Below are 24,096 nucleotides of genomic sequence, written 5' to 3' on the forward strand. Positions count from 1 at the left end.
ATTTCGTACACAAATGGTAATTCAAAGTCCTTTACATAAAAGAAAGTAAAATAATAATGAGGATAAGAATAAAACAAGCAATTTTAAAACTTGTAAAATTATTTAAAAAAATTCAATTTAAAAAGAATTTAAAACAGTTACAAAATGATTTCACATAAAATAAAATAAAATAAAAAAAGTGAAAATAGTGTAATCAGTTCGGACATTGCACAGTGCTTATTCAATAAATGCACAGCCAAACAGATGAGTTTTAAGTCTAGATTTAAATGTGACTAGTGTTTTAGCACATCTAATCTCTTCTGGCAGCTGATTCCAACTGCGGGCGGAATAGTAACTGAAGGCGGACTCCCCTTGTTTTGTGTGAACCCTTGGAATTTCTAACTGACTCGGTCCTAGTGATCTGAGTGCTCTGTTAGGTTTATATTCAGTGAGCATATCTGAAATATATTTCGGTCCTAGGTCATTTAGTGACTTATATAGGAGTAAAAGTACTTTAAAATCAATCCTAAATGTAACTGGAAGCCAGAGTAAGGACCTGAGGACTGGTGTGATATGCTCAGATGTTCTGGTGCTGGTGATGAAGGCATGAACTAGTTTCTCCAAGTCTTGACTTGAAACAAAACATTAATTATTGCAATGTTTTTTTAAATGATAGTATGCTGATTTAGTTACTGCTTTGACATGACTACTGAAATTAAGGTCTGTCTCCCGAATCACACCAAGGATAAAGTCTATGAGCAGTGCTTGTTTTGTCTGCATGGTGTTATCAGTGTCCTTGTGGGATATGTCAACCACATGATGACTCGGACCCAGTGTATGTGTGTGTGCTGAATGGATTGACACACTCTGCTGAAGGATGACGGAGGGAAAAGTACATATTGTCCTTAAACACTCCAGCACCAAGTTTGTTTGGGTGGAGGTCATCCGGTTTAAACAATTGTCTATGGCCCCAGAAAGTTAGTCAATGAGTGTAGTTGTCAATGAAATTTACTCCTTTTATATTACAATATCTTTGTAGCCATTTGTTCAGCCCAAGCAACCGTGAAAACATATTTGTTCCACTTGCTGGGAGTGGTCCATTGATGAACGACTGAACTTTGAGTCTTCAAAGTGTTTCAAAGAGTTCACTGAAGTCCATATTAAGGAGTTCTGACAGCTCTTTCCGAATATCATTCTTCCCCACATAGATCATGATTCGATTTGCAGTCTTGTGCTTCATCAGAATGTTCTGAAGTTCCTTGTTCACATCAGAGACCGTTGCTTGAGGAAGGCAGCATGTTGTTGTAGTCCTGCTACTGATGTTTCTTATAACAGAGTCAACCACTATCAGAGTCCTTGGCTGGGCTGCGCTCTGAGCTGAATGCCACTGTCTGCTCGACCTTGAGCGCCTGTTTGTAGCGATGTTAGCTGCTGGCTGATCCAATAGGTGTTTAATCACATTTGGGGACTCCTTACCCACATTCATTAATGCTTCAAATCTGTTCTCAAGATGTATAGGAGGTGGTTGAATGCCAGTATTCACAAGCCTTGTCAGTCGAATCTGGGGTAGAGGAAGCTACGGCAGCAATACGAGAAACTCGTGACAATCAGATGTCTCATGTTCCTTTGGGTCTCGCTCCCTGTTTGTGCCATCGGTTAGTGTGGCGATCAGTTTCGGCTTGTTCCTCTACACTTGGTACAAACTGTTGAGATTCAGAAGATTCATAGGACTCACCGGCTGTATGCTGAGAGGGTCCATGACGACAGTCTGCTGAGTTTTCTGTCTGTTTTGGAAGTCCAGCAAGTAAATTTGTTTCAAGACTCACAATCCATTGTTGAAGTTTGCAGCAGTTCATGCAACAAGTAGATCCAACAGGAGGCATTTTTTCTCTCTTCTGTTTGGATGTAGGCAGTTGTTTTCCCGTCTACGGAATGTAAGCTGCTGGCAGTGGGAGGCAAAGTGTTCTTTTTGTAATATTACTCCAGTCCCAAAGAGTTTTTAGTTTTAGCGTTTGTGCCAAAAATCTGTTGTTTGAGCACTATGCTGATCTGCTGATGTAGAAATCTTAGAAAAATCTGAGAAAAGTACAGAAATAAGAAGCAAAGCGCAGAGCAGTAAGCTAGAATGTCCGAACGTTAGCAAAACTGGAAGCTTTTAGGATTTCTCAGAGGGCAGGCTTCAAGTATAACTTGTTTGAAGTAATGGTGCTTCATGTAACATTATCCAGAGAAACAAATGTTAATGATAAATCCCCTGTTATGTTTGTACTGGCTACTGCATACAGGCCACCAGGGCACCATACATACTTTATTAAAGAGTTTGGTGATTTTACATCCGAGTTAATTCTGGCTACAGATAAAGTTTTAATAGTTGGTGATTTTTTTAATATCCATGTTGATAATGAAAAAGATGCATTGGGATCAGCATTTATAGACATTCTGAACTCTATTGGGGTTAGACAACACATTTCAGGACCTACTCATTGTCGAAAACATACTCTAGATTTAATACTGTCACATGGAATTGATGTTGATGGTGTTGAAATTATGCAGCCAAGTGATGATATCTCAGATCATTTAGTTTTGTGCAAACTTCGTATAGCCAAAATTGTAAATTCTACTTTTTATTACAAGTATGGAAGAACCATCACTTATCATCAGTTATCTTCTTGATGTATCCAAATTCCTTAGCATATCCAAAACCTCAGAACAACTTGATGATGTAACAGAAACTATGGACTCTCTCTTTTCTAGCACTTTAAATACAGTTGCTCCTTTACACTTAAGGAAGGTAAAGGAAAACAGTTTGACACCATGGTATAATGAGCATACTCGCACCCTAAAGAGAGTAGCCCGAAAAATGGAGCGCAGCTGGATGAAAACAAAACTAGAGGTATTTCATATTGCTCGGCGGGAAAGTAACCTATCCTACAGAAAAGAATTAAAGACTGCAAGATCTGATTACTTTTCTTCTCTTTTAGAAGAAAACAAACATAACCCCAGGTATTTATTCAATACAGTGGCTAAATTAACGAAAAATAAAGCCTCAAAGTGTTGACATTTCCCAACATCACAGCAGTAATGACTTTATGAACTACTTTACTTCTAAAATCGATACTATTAGAGATAAAATTGCAACCATTCAGCCATCAGCTACAGTATCGCATCAGACAGTGCACTATAGACCCCATGAGGAACAGTTCCACTCCTTCTCTACTATAGGAGAGGAATAATTGTATAAACTTGTTAAATCATCTAAACCAACAACATGTATGTTATTACCCTATATGTAATTCGAGATTGATAACAGAGCAAGAGCTGGCACAAGCGAACTTGGCAAGAGACTAGACTAGAGCGAATGGAGAGCTATGTCTTGAGTCAATTTAAATGCAGTGATATATTTATTTTTTTATGAGAGTGAGTGAACATTAACATAACTTGCACCCCGCTCTGTAAGCCAGGGCGGGAACAGCGGCGGCCATGCGCATGCGTGATTCATTTGCAGCAAGGATGTGGAGGGGTGTGTGTGTCTGCTCTCTGCTCTGACTGCAGGCTGGGAGTCTGGGACTGCAGCGCAAGGCAACTGAGACCGCCTGTGAGTGCTTTTGGACGGGAGAGGGGCTCACGGCAGCACCCGCTGCTCGTTGAGCACAGTAGGTCTAACTGCAGAGTGATTCATACTTTCGAGTATCCAAACACCACAAAAGTCTCCAAAAACATCAGTAAAAGTCGCTGGATTTGTCGCTTTTGACAAAAAAAAAAAAAAAAAAAGTCGCCAGGAGGATGATGTGTTATAATCAGTGCTTGAGGTGTGTGTGGGGGGCTGGCGGTTCTCTCATTGCATTGGCAAATCATGACATATTTACAGTGAGAAACAAGACTTGGAGATATTGCGGTTACAACAATTTATTGTTATTTATTTATTAACAACATAAATGTATTTAAACATGTTTGTGTGTGCGTGGCTGCGTGCGTGTGAGCATTTCCAAAAACTAAAGGAAAGCTGTAGCCTATATTCTGACTAGTTTATTCGTTCATATATATATATATATATATATATATATATATATATATATATATATATATATATATATATATATAACAATATACGACCTCACGTTTGCAGCCTCTGAAACCTCCGTCCGTCATAAAAATTAATTCGGATGTTTCGATTTTCTGCATTTTTCGCATCCGTAGCAAATATTTTGAGGGGTGTTTTTGACCATTGAGAGCCACCAAATGACGAATATGAAAAAACGAATACGACAATTTCGGACTCGGGGTGCAAGGACCTTAAACTTTTGAGGCTTGCGCAGCTTCTCGAGGAGAAATCAAACAAATGAGAGCCGTTTTCTAAAGTCTATGAGTGCAGCACACACAAGTAAACTAAATTGACATACTGCAGTTAAATTTCAAAATGTGGTGTTTTTATATTTCTAACATTTGAATACAGTTCAGCAACATACATCACACGACCTGACGACCAAGAGAGCTGAAAATTGACCATCACTTAATTTACCATCACCTCGCGATTGAAAATGTGTAATATTAATAATATTAATTCACTTACATTTTAGACGAAATATTGACTGTTTTGGTCTATTTTAGCAGCGAAAATAGATCCGATGAATCCATACAAAGATCACAACATAGCGCATCTCACAGAAACACTCTCAATCGTGTTGTGAATGATTCAGTGTTTTGAACAAATCGTTTGAGTCAAAGATTCAATGACCCATTCACAAACATCTGTCTCATTCTGGATGAATCGGCCGTTTGAACGAATCGTTTAAAATGAATGACTCAATGACTCGCTTATAAAACCGCATTACCTGCATTTGCGCTCACTATCGACAAACCAATCAAATTTGTTCAAAACTTTTTTTTTTTTAAATCAGTCCAAACACATTTTAATTTTTATTTAGGAGTTATGTATATACAAAACTATAAATTTTATGACAGTAGTTTAGTGATAATTTTTTTTTGCAAATTTTTTTTTCAGGTTTTTTTTCCTCCTATCCTGTAGCCTACTCGCGCCCCCCCTGGAGAGTGTCCGAGCCCCCCCGGGGCCCTATACCATCTAAGCTCCTAAAAGAGGTGCTTCCAGAAGTCATAGATCCTCTTCTGACCATTATTAATTCCTCATTATCATTAAGATATGTCCCCAAAACCTTCAAACTGGCTGTTATTAAGCCTCTCATCAAAAAACCACAACTTGACCCCAAAGAACTAGTTAATTATAGACCAATCTCGAATCTCCCTTTTCTGTCCAAGAAACTAGAAAAGGTGGTATCCTCACAATTATATTCCTTCTTAGAGAAAAATAGAATATGTGAGGATTTCCAGTCAGGATTTAGACCGTATCATAATACTCAGACTGCTCTCCTTATAGACCCTTTTACAATTGGTAAACAAGGTGACGTATTTGTGTGGGCGGGGCTTAGCTGGAGGCAGAAAGATTCCCCTCAACACTTGAACAAATGGTAGCTAGCGAGTTTTCTTAGCTTGTTTTTTTTAACAACGAAAATTTAAATCTGAATATATCTGCTTTATCTGAATATTTAAGGTCACTCACTGTCCGGGACCGCGATAATTATTTGAAAAAGTTAACTTTAGCGGACGGAACCAGATTGGTCGACCCGTACACAATCACTCATTGGATGGACGATCTGACAGGATTACCTCCAATTGAGTGGCCTGACATCTACACTTACCTGAGAGAGAAACCGAGCGTGTATAGTAAAGAGAAACTGAGGGCGTATAAATCCTTACATTAAATAAACAGTGACATTACAGTAAAATTATTATTAAGATGTAAATATTTTCTAGAAATAAAAATTCTGAAGACTGCAAGTTAATTATAAACTTTCTGTATTTATTCTTTCTTACCATGTTCTTAAATTCCGGTCACAATTAATCACAACAATGTATATAAAATGTTCTCCGTCGATTCTGGCAACCAACAACACAACAAGACGACATTTTAAGCTCCTTGAGTAGCCGACCCTGTGTTGGTTTGTGTTAGCCGCCTCCAGTTTTCCGTTTGTTTTGCCTCCAGCTGGCGCCGTGACGTACCTGTGACGTCCCCGCAAAAGGGGTCTATAGTTACAAATGATCTTCTCTTATCTTCTGATCGTGGGTGTATCTCTCTATTAGTTTTATTGGATCTTAGTGCTGCGTTTGACACAACATTCTTTTGCATAGGCTTGAACACTTTATTGGCATTAATGGAATTGCATTAGCATGGTTTCAATCGTACTTATATGACCGCCATCACTTCGTAGCAGTGAATGAAGATGTATCATATCGATCACAAGTGCAGTATGGAGTACCTCAAGGCTCAGTACTAGGGCCGCTACTCTTCACGCTTTATATGTTACCCTTGGGAGATATCATCAGGAAACATGGTGTTAGCTTTCACTGTTATGCTGATGATACTCAGCTCTATATTTCTTCACGGCCCGGTGAAACACACCAATTTGAAAAACTAATGGAATGCATAGTCGATATAAAAAAAACTGGATGAGGAGTAATTTCTTACCGCTAAAAAAAAAAAACAGATGTGTTAATTATAGGACCTAAAAACTCTGCTTGTAATAACCTGGAACACTGTCTAAGACTTGATGGTGGCTCTGTCAATTCTTTATCATCTGTTAGGAACCTAGGTGTGCTATTCGATAGCAATCTTTCCTTAGAAAGCCACGTTTCTAGCATTTGTAAAACTGCATTTTTCCATCTCAAAAATATATCTAAATTACGGCCTATGCTCTCAATGTCATATGAAGAAATGTTAATCCATGCATTTATGACCTCAAGATTAGATTATTGTAATGCTTTATTGGGTGGTTGTTCTGCACACTTAGAAAACAAACTACAGCTAGTCCTTACCTCTTTATTTGATCCTCCAACCTTAGCACTCACTATTCTAATTCTATTCTTAAAAAAAATCTCACTACCTTTCTAATATTTTTCTATTCTATCTGTTTTCTTTTTATTAATTATATTATTTAAAAGCCCTTGCTACCCTTGTACTGTGTTCAGCTATGATATATAAGTGCTAGAAAATGCAGATAAAGAATTTATATAAAGAGTTGTGTTATAAATGATAATGGAATATAATTGAGTAAGATGCATTGATGTACTAAAATGGAGGGGTAACAAATAAATATAAGGATATTGGACATTTTATTCCGAAAGTGGGGAACATTTAACTGTTCATGCGGTAGATGGCCTGGGGGAAGAAACTGTTCTTGTGCCTGACTATTCTGGTATTTGCGGCTCTGAGATGCCGGCCAGATGGCAAAAGTTCAAAGATGAGGCTTTTCCTCGTTCTGGATGTATAGAGATCTCGAAGGGAAGGCAGAGGAGCATCAATAATCCTTTCAGCAGTCCAAACCGTTCTCTGTAGTCTTCTGATGGCTGATTTTCTAGCTGAACCAAACCACTGAAGTACACAGGACAGACTCAATGACGAATGAGTAGAACTGCTTCAGCAGCTCCTGTGGCAGGTTAAACTTCCTCAGCTGGTGAAGGAGGTACAAACTTTGTTGGACCTTTTTCACAATGGAGTCAATGTGATTGTCCCACTTCGGGTCCTGAGAGATGGTGGTTCCCAGGAATCTGAATGACTCCACTGCAGTCATAGTGCTGTTCATGATGGTGAGTGGGGGAGTGAAGGGGGTTTCTCCTGAAGTCCAAGATCATCTCCACTGTTTTGAGCGTGTTCAGCTTCAAGATGTTAAGACTGCACCAGACAGCCAGCTGCTCAACCTCTTGTCTGTAAGCAGACTCATCACCGTCCTGGATGAGACCGATGACTGTAGTGTCGTCCACAAACTTCATGAGCTTGACAGAGGAGTCTTTAGAGGTGCAGTCATTGTTGCCGCTGCCGCCTAGTTGAGATGCTGTTTGTTTTACTGTGGAAGCAAAACTACTTTGTTTGGCCTTCCACAAGAGAACACAACAAGAAATCACTGGTTAAGTTGTATTTACAACACTTTACCAGAGCAGTATGACCCAAATATTTTGACACCTGTGTTCTCAACTCCCCTCAACTTGTGCGTCAGTATTTACATATAGATTAAATGAAATGGGACAAATTTAATCTTGACAAACTATTGATCATTATAAAGACCTAAGCTTTCCATTGAAATTGCTTGAGGCTTATAAAGAATGTATTTCCTAAATTTGTGTAAGCAGTACACATCAAAACATGAAGAATGAAAACAGAGTAAATACCAGATTTGTCGTAATAACGAGTCATAAACACATCCACAGCTGTAAATCCCGGACTAATTAGAAAGATAAGGGTCCACTGAACAAAATCTCATGGAGCACATTTAGTCCAACGAAGCAATAACATTGTGATATGGGTCATAATTCCTTTCTTTACATTTCAGTTCTTCAGCGACAGAACTGTTTGTGTCCATTATGGAATAACTCATGCTCAGAAACTGTGTCTTGGTAGTAAAATGGGAGTGTATCATTTTATCTTTGCCAGGTGTCGCTGTTGGACAGTGTTTTCTCTACTTCCTGTTGGCCTTCTATAGCTAATCATAGCTCTGTGTAGCTGTTTTTATTTTATATTTTTTTCTCTATAATCTTTCTTACTATCACTGTCTGTTTGTTTTTTTTTATATTGTAAAATATAACTTAATTCACACCATATTTCTGATATTATCGATCAATCTTATCAGATTAACTTTGATCGTTCACTCTTCCGTGACTGCAGTACACCTGCAAAGCGTTAGCACTCGTTAGCTTGTCATTAGCGTTTTCTTTTCTCCTCTCCTCTCCTCTCCTCTCTCACGCTGCAGTTTTCCACAAGTTCATCAAACAACCGCAGTAAGAATATTTCATCAAGCACGGTGAGTAATGGCTTCTCCTACAATTGTTATTTGCACCTCTTGCCACATGTAGAGTTTATCTATCTCTGTCGCTGATGAGGGATTCACATGTGATAAATGCAGTGAAATAGTTAGGCTGACAGAGAAGATTTCAGAATTAGAGACACGCATCCAAACTTTAATTGAGGACAGTAAGAATGTTAGGGCTCTAGATATGGCTTTGGATGCGTCTAGCTCAGGGATTCCTGTACATTGTCCGGTTCCAGCAGAGCCCCTGCAACAGGGCAACTGGGTGACGGTGAGGCAGCGTAGTCGTGGGTCAAAACACCGCTCTTCTGTTCCGATCAAAACATTAAACAGGTTCTCCCCACTCAGTGATGCACCCACTGAGAAACCTGATGAAAGTGCTCTAGTTATTGGTGATTCTATTGTACGGAACGTGAATATAGAGACACCAGCCACCATAGTCAAATGTTTACCGGGAGCCAGAGCGCCTGACATCTTGGCAAATTTAAAAGTGCTGGCTAATGCTAAACGTAAATACAGTAAGATTGTTATTCATGCCAGCGCTAATGATGTTCGACTTCGCCAGTCCGAGATCACTAAAAATAACTTTAAAGAGGTGTGTGAACTTGCAAGCACGATGTCAGACACTGTAATATGCTCTGGTCCCCTCCCTGCTTACCGTGGTGACGAGATGCATAGCAGATTGTCATCACTCAATGGCTGGATGTCTAAGTGGTGCCCACAGAATAACATAGGTTTCATAGACAATTGGACGAGCTTTTGGGGCAGACCTGACCTGTTTAAAAGAGATGGTCTTCATCCCTCCTGGGGTGGTGCTGCTCTTCTGTCTAGAAATATGGTACATAGTCTCAGTGTTTATACTTGACTAACTGGGGCCCAGGTCAGGAAGCAGACAGACTGGCTAAACCGACCGTCTGCTAGCTGCCTCCCGTCACAGAGGTCAGTTAATTCTCAGCACATAGAGACTCTTTCACCTAGATATCACACTATAGAGACTGTGTCTGTTCCCCGAACTAGAACATACAAAAAACGTCAAAACCAAGTTAAGGTTAACAATTTAATTGAGGTTCAACAAATAAAAAACAAATGCAATATGGATAAACAAATGATAAAAATTGGCTTATTGAATATCAGATCCATTTCTACGAAAACACTTTTTGTAAATAATATGATAACTGATCATAATATAGATGTGCTCTGTTTGACAGAAACCTGGCTAAAACCTGATGATTACATTATTTTAAATGAGTCCACCCCCCAAGATTACTGTTATAAACACGAGCCGCGTCTAAAAGGCAAAGGGGGAGGTGTTGCTTCAATTTATAATAACGTTTTCAGGATTTCTCAGAGGGCAGGCTTCAAGTTTAACTCGTTTGAAGCAATGGTGCTTCATATAACATTATCCAGAGAAACCAATGTTAATGATAAATCCCCTGTTATGTTTGTACTGGCTACTGTATACAGGCCACCAGGGCACCATACAGACTTTATTAAAGAGTTTGGTGATTTTACATCCGAGTTAGTTCTGGCTGCAGATAAAGTCTTAATAGTTGGTGATTTTAATATCCATGTCGATAATGAAAAAGATGCATTGGCATCAGCATTTATAGACATTCTGAACTCTATTGGTGTTAGACAACATGTTTCAGGACCTACTCATTGTCGAAATCATACTCTAGATTTAATACTGTCACATGGAATTGATGTTGATAGTGTTGAAATTATTCAGCCAAGTGATGATATCTCAGATCATTATTTAGTTCTGTGTAAACTTCATATAGCCAAAATTGTAAATTCTACTTCTTGTTACAAGTATCGAAGAACCATCACTTCTACCACAAAAGACTGCTTTTTGAGTTATCTTCCTGATGTATCCGAATTCCTTAGCATATCCAAAACCTCAGAACAACTTGATGATGTAACAGAAACTATGGACTCTCTCTTTTCTAGCACTTTAAATACAGTTGCTCCTTTACGCTTAAGGAAGGTTAAGGAAAACAGTTTGACACCATGGTATAATGAGCATACTCGCACCCTAAAGAGAGCAGCCCGAAAAATGGAGCGCAGCTGGAGGAAAACAAAACTAAAGGTATTTCGTATTGCTTGGCGGGAAAGTAGCATATCCTATAGAAAAGCATTAAAAACTGCTAGATCTGATTACTTTTCTTCTCTTTTAGAAGAAAACAAACATAACCCCAGGTATTTATTCAATACAGTGGCTAAATTAACGAAAAATAAAGCCTCAACAAGTGTTGACATTTCCCAACACCACAGCAGTAATGACTTTATGAACTACTTTACTTCTAAAATCGATACTATTAGAGATAAAATTGCAACCATTCAGCCGTCAGCTACAGTATCACATCAGACAGTGCACTATAGACCCCCTGAGGAACAGTTCCACTCATTCTCTACTATAGGAGAGGAAGAATTGTATAAACTTGTTAAATCATCTAAACCAACAACATGTATGTTAGACCCTATACCATCTAAGCTCCTAAAAGAGGTGCTTCCAGAAGTCATAGGTCCTCTTCTGACTATTATTAATTCCTCATTGTCATTAGGATATGTCCCCAAAACCTTCAAACTGGCTGTTATTAAGCCTCTCATAAAAAAGCCACAACTTGACCCCAGAGAACTTGTTAATTATAGACCAATCTCGAATCTCCCTTTTCTGTCCAAGATACTAGAAAAGGTGGTATCCTCACAATTATATTGCTTCTTAGAGAATAATGGTATATGTGAGGATTTCCAGTCAGGATTTAGACCGTATCATAGTACTGAGACTGCTCTCCTTAGAGTTACAAATGATCTGCTCTTATCATCTGATCGTGGGTGTATCTCTCTATTAGTTTTATTGGATCTTAGTGCTGCGTTTGACACAATTGACCACAACATTCTTTTGCATAGACTTGAACACTTTGTTGGCATCAGTGGAAGTGCATTAGCATGGTTTAAATCGTACTTATATGACCGCCATCAGTTCGTAGCAGTGAATGAAGATGTATCATATCGATCACAAGTGCAGTATGGAGTACCTCAAGGCTCAGTACTAGGGCCGCTACTCTTCACGCTTTATATGTTACCCTTGGGAGATATCATCAGGAAACATGGTGTTAGTTTTCACTGTTATGCTGATGATACGCAGCTCTATATTTCCTCGCAGCCCAGTGAAACGCACCAATTTGAAAAACTAATGGAATGCATAGTCGATATAAAAAATTGGATGACGAGTAATTTCTTACTGCTAAATTCAGAAAAAACAGAGGTGTTAATCATAGGGCCTAAAAACTCTGCTTATAATAAACTAGAACACTGTCTAAGACTTGATGGTTGCTCTGTCAATTCTTTGTCATCAGTTAGGAACCTAGGTGTGCTACTTGATCGCAATCTTTCCTTAGAAAGCCACGTTTCTAGCATTTGTAAAACTGCATTTTTCCATCTCAAAAATATATCTAAATTACGGCCTATGCTCTCAATGTCAAATGCAGAAATGTTAATCCATGCATTTATGACTTCAAGGTTAGATTATTGTAATGCTTTATTGGGTGGTTGTTCTGCACGCTTGGTAAACAAACTACAGCTAGTCCAAAATGCAGCAGCAAGAGTTCTTACTAGAACCAGGAAGTATGACCATATTAGCCCGGTCCTGTCCACACTGCACTGGCTCCCTATCAAACATCGTATAGATTTTAAAATATTGCTTATTACTTATAAAGCCCTGAATGGTTTAGCACCTCAGTATTTGAATGAGCTCCTTTTACATTATACTCCTCTACGTCCGCTACGTTCTCAAAACTCAGGCAATTTGATAATACCTAGAATATCAAAATCAACTGCGGGCGGCAGATCCTTTTCCTATTTGGCGCCTAAACTCTGGAATAACCTACCTAACATTGTTCGGGAGGCAGACACACTCTTGCAGTTTAAATCTAGATTAAAGACCCATCTCTTTAACCTGGCATACACATAACATACTAATATGCTTTTAATATCCAAATCCGTTAAAGGATTTTTAGGCTGCATTAATTAGGTAAACCAGAACCGGAAACACTTCACATAACACCGTCCTTTCTACATCATTAGAAGAATGGCATCTACGCTAATATTTGTCTGTTTCTCTCTTGTTCCGAGGTCACCGTGGCCACGAGATCCAGTCTGTGTCCAGATCAGAGGGTCACTGCAATCACCCGGATCCAGTACGTATCCAGACCAGATGGTGGATCAGCACCTAGAAAGGACCTCTACTGCCCTGAAAGACAGCGGAGACCAGGACAACTAGAGCCCCAGATACAGATCCCCTGTAAAGACCTTGTCTCAGAGGAGCACCAGGACAAGACCACAGGAAACAGATGATTCTTCTGTACAATCTGACTTTGCTGCAGCCTGGAATTGAACTACTGGTTTTCGTCTGGTCAGAGGAGAATTGACCCCCCAACTGAGCCTGGTTTCTCCCAAGGTTTTTTTCTCCATTCTGTCACCGATGGAGTTTCGGTTCCTTGCTGCTGTCGCCTCTGGCTTGCTTAGTTGGGGTCACTTCATCTACAGCGATATCATTGACTTGATTGCAAATAAAAACAGACACTATTTCAACTGAACAGAGATGACATAACTGAATTCAATGATGAACTGCCTTTAACTATCATTTTGCATTATTGAGACACTGTTTTCCAAATGAATGTTGTTCAGTGCTTTGACGCAATGTATTTTGTTTAAAGCACTATATAAATAAAGGTGATTGATTAAAAAAACAGCATGGTTTTGTAGCGTACAGGGTCACAAACAGAATGCGATGATCCACCAAAAAAAAATTAAAGGCACAAGATTTTTCATTTGAATTCTGGCGCTCTCTCGTGACAGCTCGTGAGATGCGCACTGACGCACCTGTCTTCTTATGGAGGCAGAACTTAGCGATAATCTTTTTCTTGATTTGTTTCATTTAAAAAATATATATATACATTTATTTGTGAGTGTGTTTTATGTTGAATGTGCATGTATCTGCATGATTACCATCTGTTTAAGTGCAAATCAGCTCACTATTACTGTGTAATCATGGCTATTGATGTGAACGCCATCTATATGAATAGAGTGTGATTTATTGACTTTATGGCGCATTTGTATTATTACCATCTCTATGACTGGCCATCAGCACATCAGCAAGTATTTTCATTTTAATTTATTGTAAATTCTGCATTTTTAGCAGTCTCAGGATGTTCTGTAATAGGCATACAAAGTTTAAAAAATTTTTATTGTGTCTTTCTAGTGCTCAAATAAATCACTTATATGTTGGCTAAGTTTCTGTCTAGTGTTTAAGAATTGAAAAACTACACAGTGGCATGTTTAATGACAAAAATAGTTTGTAGAACCCTTCAATACAGTTGGTAAATATTTTTGTTGATTTGGGGGGGGGGGGTGCTGGGGTAACACACTGAAGTAAGGAACTGTTACAATTTTAAGTTAGGTAGGGCACTTTCAGCTGTGAGTCTCATAATGGGGGATGCTGGCTAACATCTTAAAGAATTTGCCACTGACGATTCAAATGCAAGTTTTGAGCAGTGTATAGTATAGTTTGCTTGTCGTTTCTCCAATCAAAAATGCAGATGTGGTTTTATGTTTACGCGGTGCAATAAGACACTTATTCGTCCATTATAACTGGAGAGCTTATCCAATTTCACACAACTCACTCTCAGGACGAACACAAAATACTTTCTCCAAAGCTCTATAGAACTTTAAAACAGCCTTCTGCACTGAAACACCACATGCGAAAATGTAGCAAGTATGTTCCTCTTTTGTTTTTTAACAAAATTACACCAATTCACTCAGCACAACAGAACATGTACTTCAGTAGCACTTAATGAGGGCTGATGAGATGTCAAGATGTGAGGCAAATGCATGAAAGACACTGTGTGCTCTTACTACGAGAGAAGCATGGAGGGTTATCGTTGACATCAGTGAGCGTGACTGTCACAGAGGTGGTACCTGACAGGCCACCCATCTGACCCACCATGTCCTTGGCCTGAATGATCAGCACATACTGGTTACGCGTCTCTCTGTCCATGTTGGGCAGGGCTGTCCGTATGATGCCTGAGGGAAACACAGAGCCTTTAATCTGCAGGTCAATACTGATGTGCAAAGAAATAAAAATAATTAAATCTAAAAACACCCAAAAATCACCCACAACAGGAATTTATTTTTGTTTATTGTTTTCAAATAATTGTCCTTCTACATAATCCAGTAATGGGTTCATATTTGGTTGAGTTGATATGGGTTGATCTAACAGTTATGCAAATAATTTTAGTACATTTAAAAGTGCTCTTAAAAACTACTTGAAATAGCTGGTTTATGTTTGTTGTTAAGTATTACAGTTTTTTCTGTTTTTCTTTTTTTAAGCATTACATTTTACAACTGCTAGAACACATTTGTCAATACTTGGGTCACTTTATCACAACTCTTCAGTCAGCACAACAGCAGTCTGTAAATGGCTAAAGTGGACCATTTATCATAGCTAAACAGAATTCATTATTCTTATGTAATGAAATTTTACAAAAGCAAACACTGAATAAAACTACTTGATATTGTTATTTAGGTCATTTTTGTGCAGCAAGTTATACATTCTAATAGTTATAAATTCTAATAATCATATGAATTAATGTAAAGTGAAGTGACATTCAGCCAAGTATGGTGACCCATACTCAGAATTTGTGCTCTGCATTTAACCCATCCGAAATGCACACACACAGAGCAGTGAACACACACACACACTGTGAGCACACACCCGGAGCAGTGGGCAGCCATTTATGCTGCGGCGCCCGGGGAGCAGTTGGGGGTTCGATGCCTTGCTCAAGGGCACCTAAGTCGTGGTATTGAAGGTGGAGAGAGAACTGTACATGCACTCCCCCCACCCACAATTCCGTCCGGCCCGAGACTAGAACGCACAACCTTTCGATTGGGAGCCCAACCCTCTAACCATTAGGCCACGACTTCCCGTAAAATTGTGACCATCACCATTTAATTTTTGTGACCATCATATTAAGTTTCCTTTCAGTTGGTCACTCTCAACATCATATCAGTGACCGACTAATTTTGATATTGCTTCGATAGAGCAATCTACTTCAATTGTAAACTAAAAATTATTGCATCCAGCCGCTGCTGATCACAGTGCGAGTATAAAAAGGCAGCAGGTGCAATGCATAGCAGCTTTTTGCTTTGGAGCCGAGTATTACCATCGTTCTGCTCAACTGTGACTGCTGTGAACTACGAGTTCAGCCTGCTCTCGGAAGCTTCGTGTGTTGGCAAGGCGGTGCTTCAGCGGTAATCGTTCCCGAGTCGAATGGGTTGAGCACTTTAGGCTGCTCTACCCCCTGTCGTGTTGCAAGTGGCCAGTTCCTCTGTGCGTGTCAGCACTAAAAGAGCATTTCCTAAAGAGAACATATCTCTAAAAGTGCTTCACGGGGGTGGGTGCTGGTGATGGTGATGGTCACAATTGCTGCCTCACGTGTCTGGGCATCAAGCATATTGAAGTGGCCTTCGTGGATGAGTAATGTTCCCACTGCAGTAAGATGACCATCTCGGAGCTGCGATCCAGGCTCTGCTAGCTTCAGGGGAGCAGACTCCCATTGCTGCTGTCATGATCTGGGGCTCGTTCTAGTGGTCGGCAGACAAGAACTACTTCCAGTAGTAGTGTGGGTGGTTTGAGGATTACTGTGGTGACAAACCCCACAGGGAACCAATCATTTGGGGACCATCACTCCTCTTACACCTCAGATCCAGTGGAGTGACCCATGGAATGCGCTGGGCCCTCTTCAAAGAGCGTACCAGTGGTATCCATTGGGGCTCCTTCTACCAGATGTCAGAGGGAGAGCTGTCCGATGAGTGGAAATTGCATGTGCCACATCCACAACAGCCTCCAGCAAGTGGCGCCGTAGAGCTGGGCATAGCCAGCCCATCTCACTGGCTTTTGTGGACCATCAGCCTCGGCTATGCAATTCAGTTCACCGGAGGTCCCCCCAAGTTCTGTGATATCCGCTTCACTACTGCTATTCTGGCTGTCCCTGTCTCCCTGTGTAAAAAGTCAATTCAGACGAACAGACAGTGCCCTGTAGTGCTAAAATCACTACAGCAGGGCCCATTCGACCCTTTACTTCAGCTTCTTCCATTGAAAACTATGCTCCTGCTTGCACTGGTCTCCATGAAGAGGGTAGGGGACCTGCATTTATGACAGAGGCTTGTGGTGCCTCGCTGAAAGATATTTGTAGAGTTACGTGCTGGGCGACCCCTAACACGTTCACTAGGTTCTATAGCCTTCATGTAGAGCCAGTATCCTTCAGTGTTCTCACCTCAAGCAGGTAGTGGCACTGAGATTCCCTGGTTAGTGTTGGCTTGCTAAAACTGCTCCAGAGTGTCCATACTATAGACCCTATTGAGATCATCCATCACCCTAGGCAGCTGGACATCCAGCACCAGGCATTCATGATGAATATGTGAGAACCATGGATGGCTGGGTTCCATATTGAGTACAGTATGTGTATAGTCCACAGTATAGCCTTAAAGCCCATGTTTCCCCGGGAAAACTTCTGCCTTCACAAGAGGGTTATAATCACTAGACGGATGCTATATGTGCTATATATGTATATTTGCTTCTGAAAACTCCTTCGGGAAGGATGGGGCTTTCATAACGTCCCTGTTCCAAGTGAAATGGGTACGTTTTCCCAGTGTTATCCAATCTCATTCAGTGATGTAGTGCTTTGACAACGGTGACTGGAACTACTGGTTCCAAGGCCCGGCCTACACCTAATAGGGGTGCAGGCAGCTCACACAGGGCACTGCAAGGGGTAGCACCCATGGTAGGAGAAACGGAGACATAATTTCCTATAGCCACGGTTGCTGTACCACCGCTGAGCCCCAGGGTCACCGGCTCGTCTCCTCAGCAAAAAACCTAGTATGCATTGCACCTGCTACCTTATAATCACGCTGTGATCAGCAGCAGTTGGATGCAATAATTGCATGCAAATGTGCATTGGCTCGTTTAGTTAACAAATCGAATTAGATTGGTCTATCAAAGCGATATCCCAATTAGTCGGTTTCTGATGTGACATCTGTGTTCCCTCTTTCAGGGATTACCAAACGTAACTGAGATGTTTGACAGCAATAGTACAATTTATATAGAATACAAAGTATCATATTCATACTCCGTTAAAAATGGAATCAATGGAATCAGGTGGCAGCTGGAGCACAGTAGGATGCTGGGTAATGAGATTGCTGCAGGTACAGTATTAACAACACGTTCACAAACACACACACACACACAAACTAAAGCACCCTCAAAGCAAGTCAAGATTCAGAAGAAATAGTTTAATATGTCCTGTGTTTTCTGCTATAGGGGCTATAGTGATTTAGTGTTTGCTCGGCAAGCATCACTTGTTCATATTTAGGGTTTAAAAGAGATGCTGAATATATTCAACTGACTGCAGTGTCCATTAAGCTAGAGTTCTATTTATTTATTTTAGCTCTGCTTTTAATGCAATGAAGATACACATTCCCTTGCAGACACTAATTGGTTTAATAGTTAATGATAGCCTCATAATGTATCAGAGTTTCTTTCCAATCTTCCACAAAGACTACGGCCCCAGTTAACTAAAGGCTTGCCTACATAAAAACATGGCCATCAATACTCCCGTGCACATAAAACAATCTTTTGTAATCAATTTGGTTTAATTGTGCAAAGGCATTTTTTGCCCCAAGTCCCTGTTAATTTCCACTGATCTCATACACGTTATCTCTGCAGTCCAACTGATGGAAATACAGGATTACACATCTGTTAAACTTGAGTTATGGACCTGTAAAAAAAAGAGCAGTGATGTAACACAATAAGGGAAGAAATCTAACCATGAAATTGTGGATGAAAAAAAGAGAGAAAAATGAGAATAAAAAAAACAAACACTAGCATGCAGACCACCACAGCAAGCACAATGCAGCACCCTCGCAATATAATTTTTCTGTATTTGCTCTAAGCAGATGAAGCACTGTGTTTTATTGATACTTTTGGCTCAAAAACTCTGTTCCACTTATAATTAATCTTTGAATGCAAGAACAAGTCATTATATATATATGTGTGTGTGTGTGTGTATATATATATATATATATATATATATATATATATATATATATATATATATATATATATATATATCAGCTCAGCATAAAAAAGCTTTCCTATAGTATTCCAGTCCTTGCTAGAGCAACTGAAGCAAACAATCAACTATGGGTGGTAAGACATTGTAAAAGATCTCTGGGATGAAGTTGTGGACAGGCACAAGTGGGAAATTGAGACTTTTCAAAGGCTTTATCAATGCCTTCGAAAACCACAGTGGAGTCTATTATTAAGAAGTGGGAGGTACAACACACACCCTCCGACATCGCTCCAAACTGACGAAAGAGCTAGAGGAAATTTATCAGAGAGGCAACCAAGAGCTACAGCAACTCTCAAGGAGCTGCAGGAGTTTATGACAAAGAGTGATCATCTGGTGCACAATACAACAATATTACAAATTCTCAACAAATGTGGCTTGTGTGGGAGGGTAAAAGAAGAAAAAAAGTCACTCCTCAAGAAAAAGGCCACATGCAGTCAGACTGAGCTTTGCCAAAACACACTTTGAATTTTCGGAGGCAGATGAGTTATTATTTGGCCTCAACACCAAACGATATGTCTGGTGGAGACCCAATCCAGTCGGCATCCGGATAATAGAATTCCTCCAGTAAAGAATGGAGCTGGTGATGTCCTGTTATGGGGTGTTTCTTTGCAGCAGGGACTGGAGCACTGGTCAGGATAGAGGGAGAAATGGACAGGGAAAAAAACTGACAAATTCTTGAGGAACATCTGCTGCCCTCTGCCAGAAAGCTGTCAATGGGAAGAAGGTTTAGCTTCCAACATGAGAATGACCCAAAGCAAACAGCAAAACCGGGCACACAGTGTTTGAAGGAGAAAAGGGTGAATTTCCTTGCATATCCTTGTCAGAGGCCAGACTGAAACCCCACTGAAAATCTATGGAAGGACTTTGAAGACTGCAGTCCACAAACATTCACCATCATATTGATCTGAACTTTAGCAGTTCGGCAAAGAAGAGCATGCAAAAATTGCCAAGCCTAGATGTTCAAACTTAGTAGAGACACATCCCAACAGACAAAAGGCTGTAATTAAAGCAAAAGGCAATTCAACAAAATAATGATGCAGGGGAGTGATCCTTTTTCCAACTCTGTGATTGTTTTATAAAAAAAAAATTCTAACATGTTGGTGTTTTATCTTTCACTTGGATGTTGTAAGTTGCACTGAGTATATACAGCTGGATAAAAACAAAAACAAAAACAAAATAAAAAAAATAAAGTGTCCCTTTTCATTTCAGGCTGCAAAGCAAAAAAATTTAATAAAAATAAAAAAGGGATTATTTTAAAGGGGGCTGATTCTTTTCTATACCCACTGTAATACAGCACATGTCGCACAAGTCATATGGGTTACTTGTAAGATCCATTTTTCTGAGCATATGTCCCCATTCACTTTCACTGAATGAAATCGAAAACACAGTCCGTAAGTCCAAAATTAAAAAAAAAAAAAAGTTTAAACGTTAACTACCCAGATACAAAATACATTTTCAATTAGGTGAATACATATAAATGAATACATTTAAATATAAGGTTACCTGTCTTGGGTTCCACAGAGAAGTAAGGCTGTCCATGTATGATGCTGTAGACAACTCTGGCGCTATTGCCATAGGTGGGGTCATCTGCATCTGTCGCTGTCACCTGAACCACCATGGTGCCTGTGCATCCAGAAAATAAGCAAAACAAAAAGCTAGTGAATTTTAACTCCAATATGACCCATTCATTCCAGGTCTTGGATTCTCTACTAACAAGCTCATGAGCTGAATCAAGTGTTTTTAATTAAAAAGAGTTTACAAATGTTTATTGTAGATATTCCTTCATTCTCTGACTTTGACAATTATGTAATTAGCAATTGTCAAAAGCATAACCATAGCCATAATATCTGGAGTTGGAGTTGCATTTTGAGTTTAATTAGGTGATGTTGTTTTTAAATACCCCATGGCTTTACTTAAGGTACCATAAAACACTCTAGCATCCCTAGTGTTAAGGAAGAAAACTGCCAATAAAATTAGGGGTGCTCCGATCAAAAGCCGGTTCTCTAATCAGCTGTAAATTCCATCAGGTGCGTGATTTCACATAAAGCAGATGTTACTACACAGAGCCCTTAATAATAATAATAATAATAATAATAATAATAATAATAATAAACTTTATTTTATAAAGCGCCTTTAAAGGCAACTTCTCAAAGCGCTGTCCACAAACAAGCAATACAAAGGTCAAACAATAAAAGTAACATCAACAATCAAATGCCAATTTTAAAAAATAAGTCTTAAGTCTACCTTTAAAAATTCCGTAGCCCTGTGCTTCCTTAAGATCAGGAGGCAGAGAATTCCAAAGGACAGGAGCATATGAAGAAAAGGCCCTGTCACCCATAGATCGTAAGCGTGTTTGAGGAACAACCAACAAGTTGGATTGTGAAGAACACAGTCTCCGAGTTGGGGTATAGGTATTTAACAACTCAGATAAATAATAAAGGGCCAAGCTATGCAATGCTTTATGTCAGCATGATAATTTTAAAATCTACTCTGAATCGGACTGGGAGCCAGTGTAAGGACTCCAAAACTGGAGTGATGTGATTGCATACCCTGGAACCAGTCAATATCCTGGCGGCCGAGTTTTGTACATATTGTAGTTTGTTAAATGTAGACTCAGTTATTAACTGAGAAGATGCGCAAATAAACAGCTTCTCTCTGTGTAGTAACAGGTGCTCTATGTGAAATCACGCACCTGATGGAATTTTACCGCTGATAAGAGAACCGGCTTTACTGATGAGATGCGCATTAACGATCGGCCGATCGTGATCGGAACACCCTTAAATAAAATTCTTATTAATAGGTTAATAGGCTCATGACTGGCTACACTAGGCCATCATTAGATTAATGTGGGCTTCTCACAGAGAGGCTGCGGTGATCTCACTCTCTAGGTCACTAATATGGGCCGCTGCTACAGTTGTTTGATCAATGTGGCCGTGGAGAGACACCTGTGGCTGAACCTTGTTGAAATTGGGGGAAAATAAAGGAAAAAAAGCTTTCTCCTCAATGTTTTGGTTTCTCCATCTGGGCATTTTAGTACTTTTGAGATAGCTGTCGGGAAGTTTTAGGGAGGCAAATGCGACAGCAATGAAGTTGAAGCTGCCTCCCCCACTGGGGTCCCCTAAGTGGAAAGCTATGGCATCAGCATCTCAAAAACGTTGGGACAAGGCCATGTTTACCATTGTGTGGCATCCCCTCTTCTTTTTATAACAGTCTGCAAACGTCTGGGGAATGAGGAGACAAGTTGCTCAAGTTTAGGAAGAGGAATGTTGTCCCATTCTTGTCTAATACAGGCTTCTAGTTGCTCAACTGTCTTAGGTCTTCTTTGTCACATCTTCCTCTTTATGATGCACCAAATGTTTTCTATGGGTGAAAGATCTGGACTGCAGGCTGGTCATTTCAGGACCCAGATCCTTCTTCTACACAGCCATGATGTTGTAATTGATGCAGTATGTGGTCTGGCATTGTCATGTTGGAAAATGCAAGGTCTTCCCTGAAAGAGATGAGGTCTGGATGGGAGCATATGTTGTTCTAGAACATGGATATAGCATTCAGCATTGATGGTGCTCTTCTTTCCAGATGTGTAAGCTGCCCAGTCCACACACACTCATGCAACCCCATACCATCAGAGATGCAGGCTTCTGAACTGAGCGCTGATAACAACTTGGCTTGTCCTTGTCCTCTTTAGTACGGATGACATGGCGTCCCAGTTTTCCAAAAAGAACTTCAAATTTTGATTTGTCTGACCACAGAACAGTTTTCCACTTTGCCACAGTCCATTTTAAATGAGCCTTGGCCCAGAGAAAATGCCTGCGCTTCTGGATCATGTTTGGATATGGCTTTCTCTATTGACCTATAGAATTTTAGCCGGCAACAGCGAATGGCTGTCAGGATCCTGCCCTGACAGTCATGTTTGTACTGTCTTTGTTCAATGTGTCTTTGTTTATTTTGTGCCTGAGCACATGGTTGTGTCTCTTGTGTCTGCCACGTGCTCCTCTTGTCCCACCTCCTTGTTTCCCCAGGTCAGACCCCCTTGTTTAGTCCTCATTAGTCAGAGTGTTGTCACCTTTTCCTCATGTCGCTGTATGTTTCTTTATTGTGCTCTCTTTCCTCTTGTAGCTGCTGGTTGGTTTTGGCTGTATGTTTGCCCAACGTGTTTTTTGCAGTTTTGAGGTTTTCTAGTTAAATCTAGTTTTTGCTCTTTGGACTTTCTTGTTGAGTCCAGCTACTTGTTTCTTCAAGAGTTATTTTTTTCCCCTAGGTCTTTTCTTTTAGTTCCTTTTTAGTTGAAGTTCATTTTCACCTATTATCAAAGAGTTATCCTTCTAATCTTTTGCTAGATTTAAGTCTCTAGTCAAGTTTAGTATTTTCCCTTAGCATTTACTCGTATGGGCCTAACCTTTTTATTTTTTTCTCTAGTTTTTTTTTCTTGGTTTCTATTTACCTTTTTCTCCCTGTTTTTTGGGAAGGAGTTTATTGTTCCCCGTATTGTGTTGTCTAGTGTGCTAGTTGTTTTGTCCTGTCTTGTGGTGTCTTTGTCTGTGTCCTCCCCCTCCAGCCCTGCCTGGCTGTCTGTGGTTCCCTGACCGCTGGTTCCTTCACCCTTGCAGCTGTATTCTTTCTGGGCAAGTGATCTTCAAGCTGCAGTTCATCTTCCTGTGATTCAAACAACTCCTTTTTATCTATAATCAAATAAGTTCATGTTCATTACTTCACCGGACACTCATTACTGTGTCCGTCTGTCATGAGTTTGTTTCCCTTCGTTTGTGTACTAACTCTGTTCATAATGCCTCTTGTTTCTTATGGATTGATCCCCATTTACATGTGAAATCTGAGGCATTTTTGGTGATTTTGTTTTGAGCAACGCTTGTTAATCACATTACATAGGTGCTCTCAAACATAAAGCCTTTGACATTGAGCAGCTCCAAAAAAAAAAGGACTATATTGTATCTATATCCTCTATTGAATTCTACAACAAAAACAGAGCGCCAGTTTTATTTTGATCTCCTGGGTCCGCTATTAGATTATAGCCCGTTAGTATCAGCAAGCGTGGTTGT

At 39.8% G+C, this 24,096-nt stretch overlaps 1 protein-coding gene across 1 annotated transcript in view; it reads right to left on the reverse strand.

Moving 5' to 3' along the window:
• LOC113066346 (cadherin-7) overlaps positions 1 to 24,096 on the reverse strand; it is an 88,972-nt gene that overhangs the window by 35,734 nt on the left and 29,142 nt on the right. Inside the window, exons 4-5 of the mRNA XM_026238255.1 lie at positions 20,546 to 20,665; positions 14,769 to 14,936 (exon numbers count right to left, since the gene is read on the reverse strand). Of these exons, the coding sequence (XP_026094040.1) occupies positions 14,769 to 14,936; positions 20,546 to 20,665 (288 nt within the window). The remainder of the gene's footprint in view (positions 1 to 14,768; positions 14,937 to 20,545; positions 20,666 to 24,096) is intronic.

The sequence above is a fragment of the Carassius auratus genome, chromosome 49 (genome assembly GCF_003368295.1).
Source record: "Carassius auratus strain Wakin chromosome 49, ASM336829v1, whole genome shotgun sequence".
Classification (NCBI taxonomy): domain Eukaryota; kingdom Metazoa; phylum Chordata; class Actinopteri; order Cypriniformes; family Cyprinidae; genus Carassius; species Carassius auratus.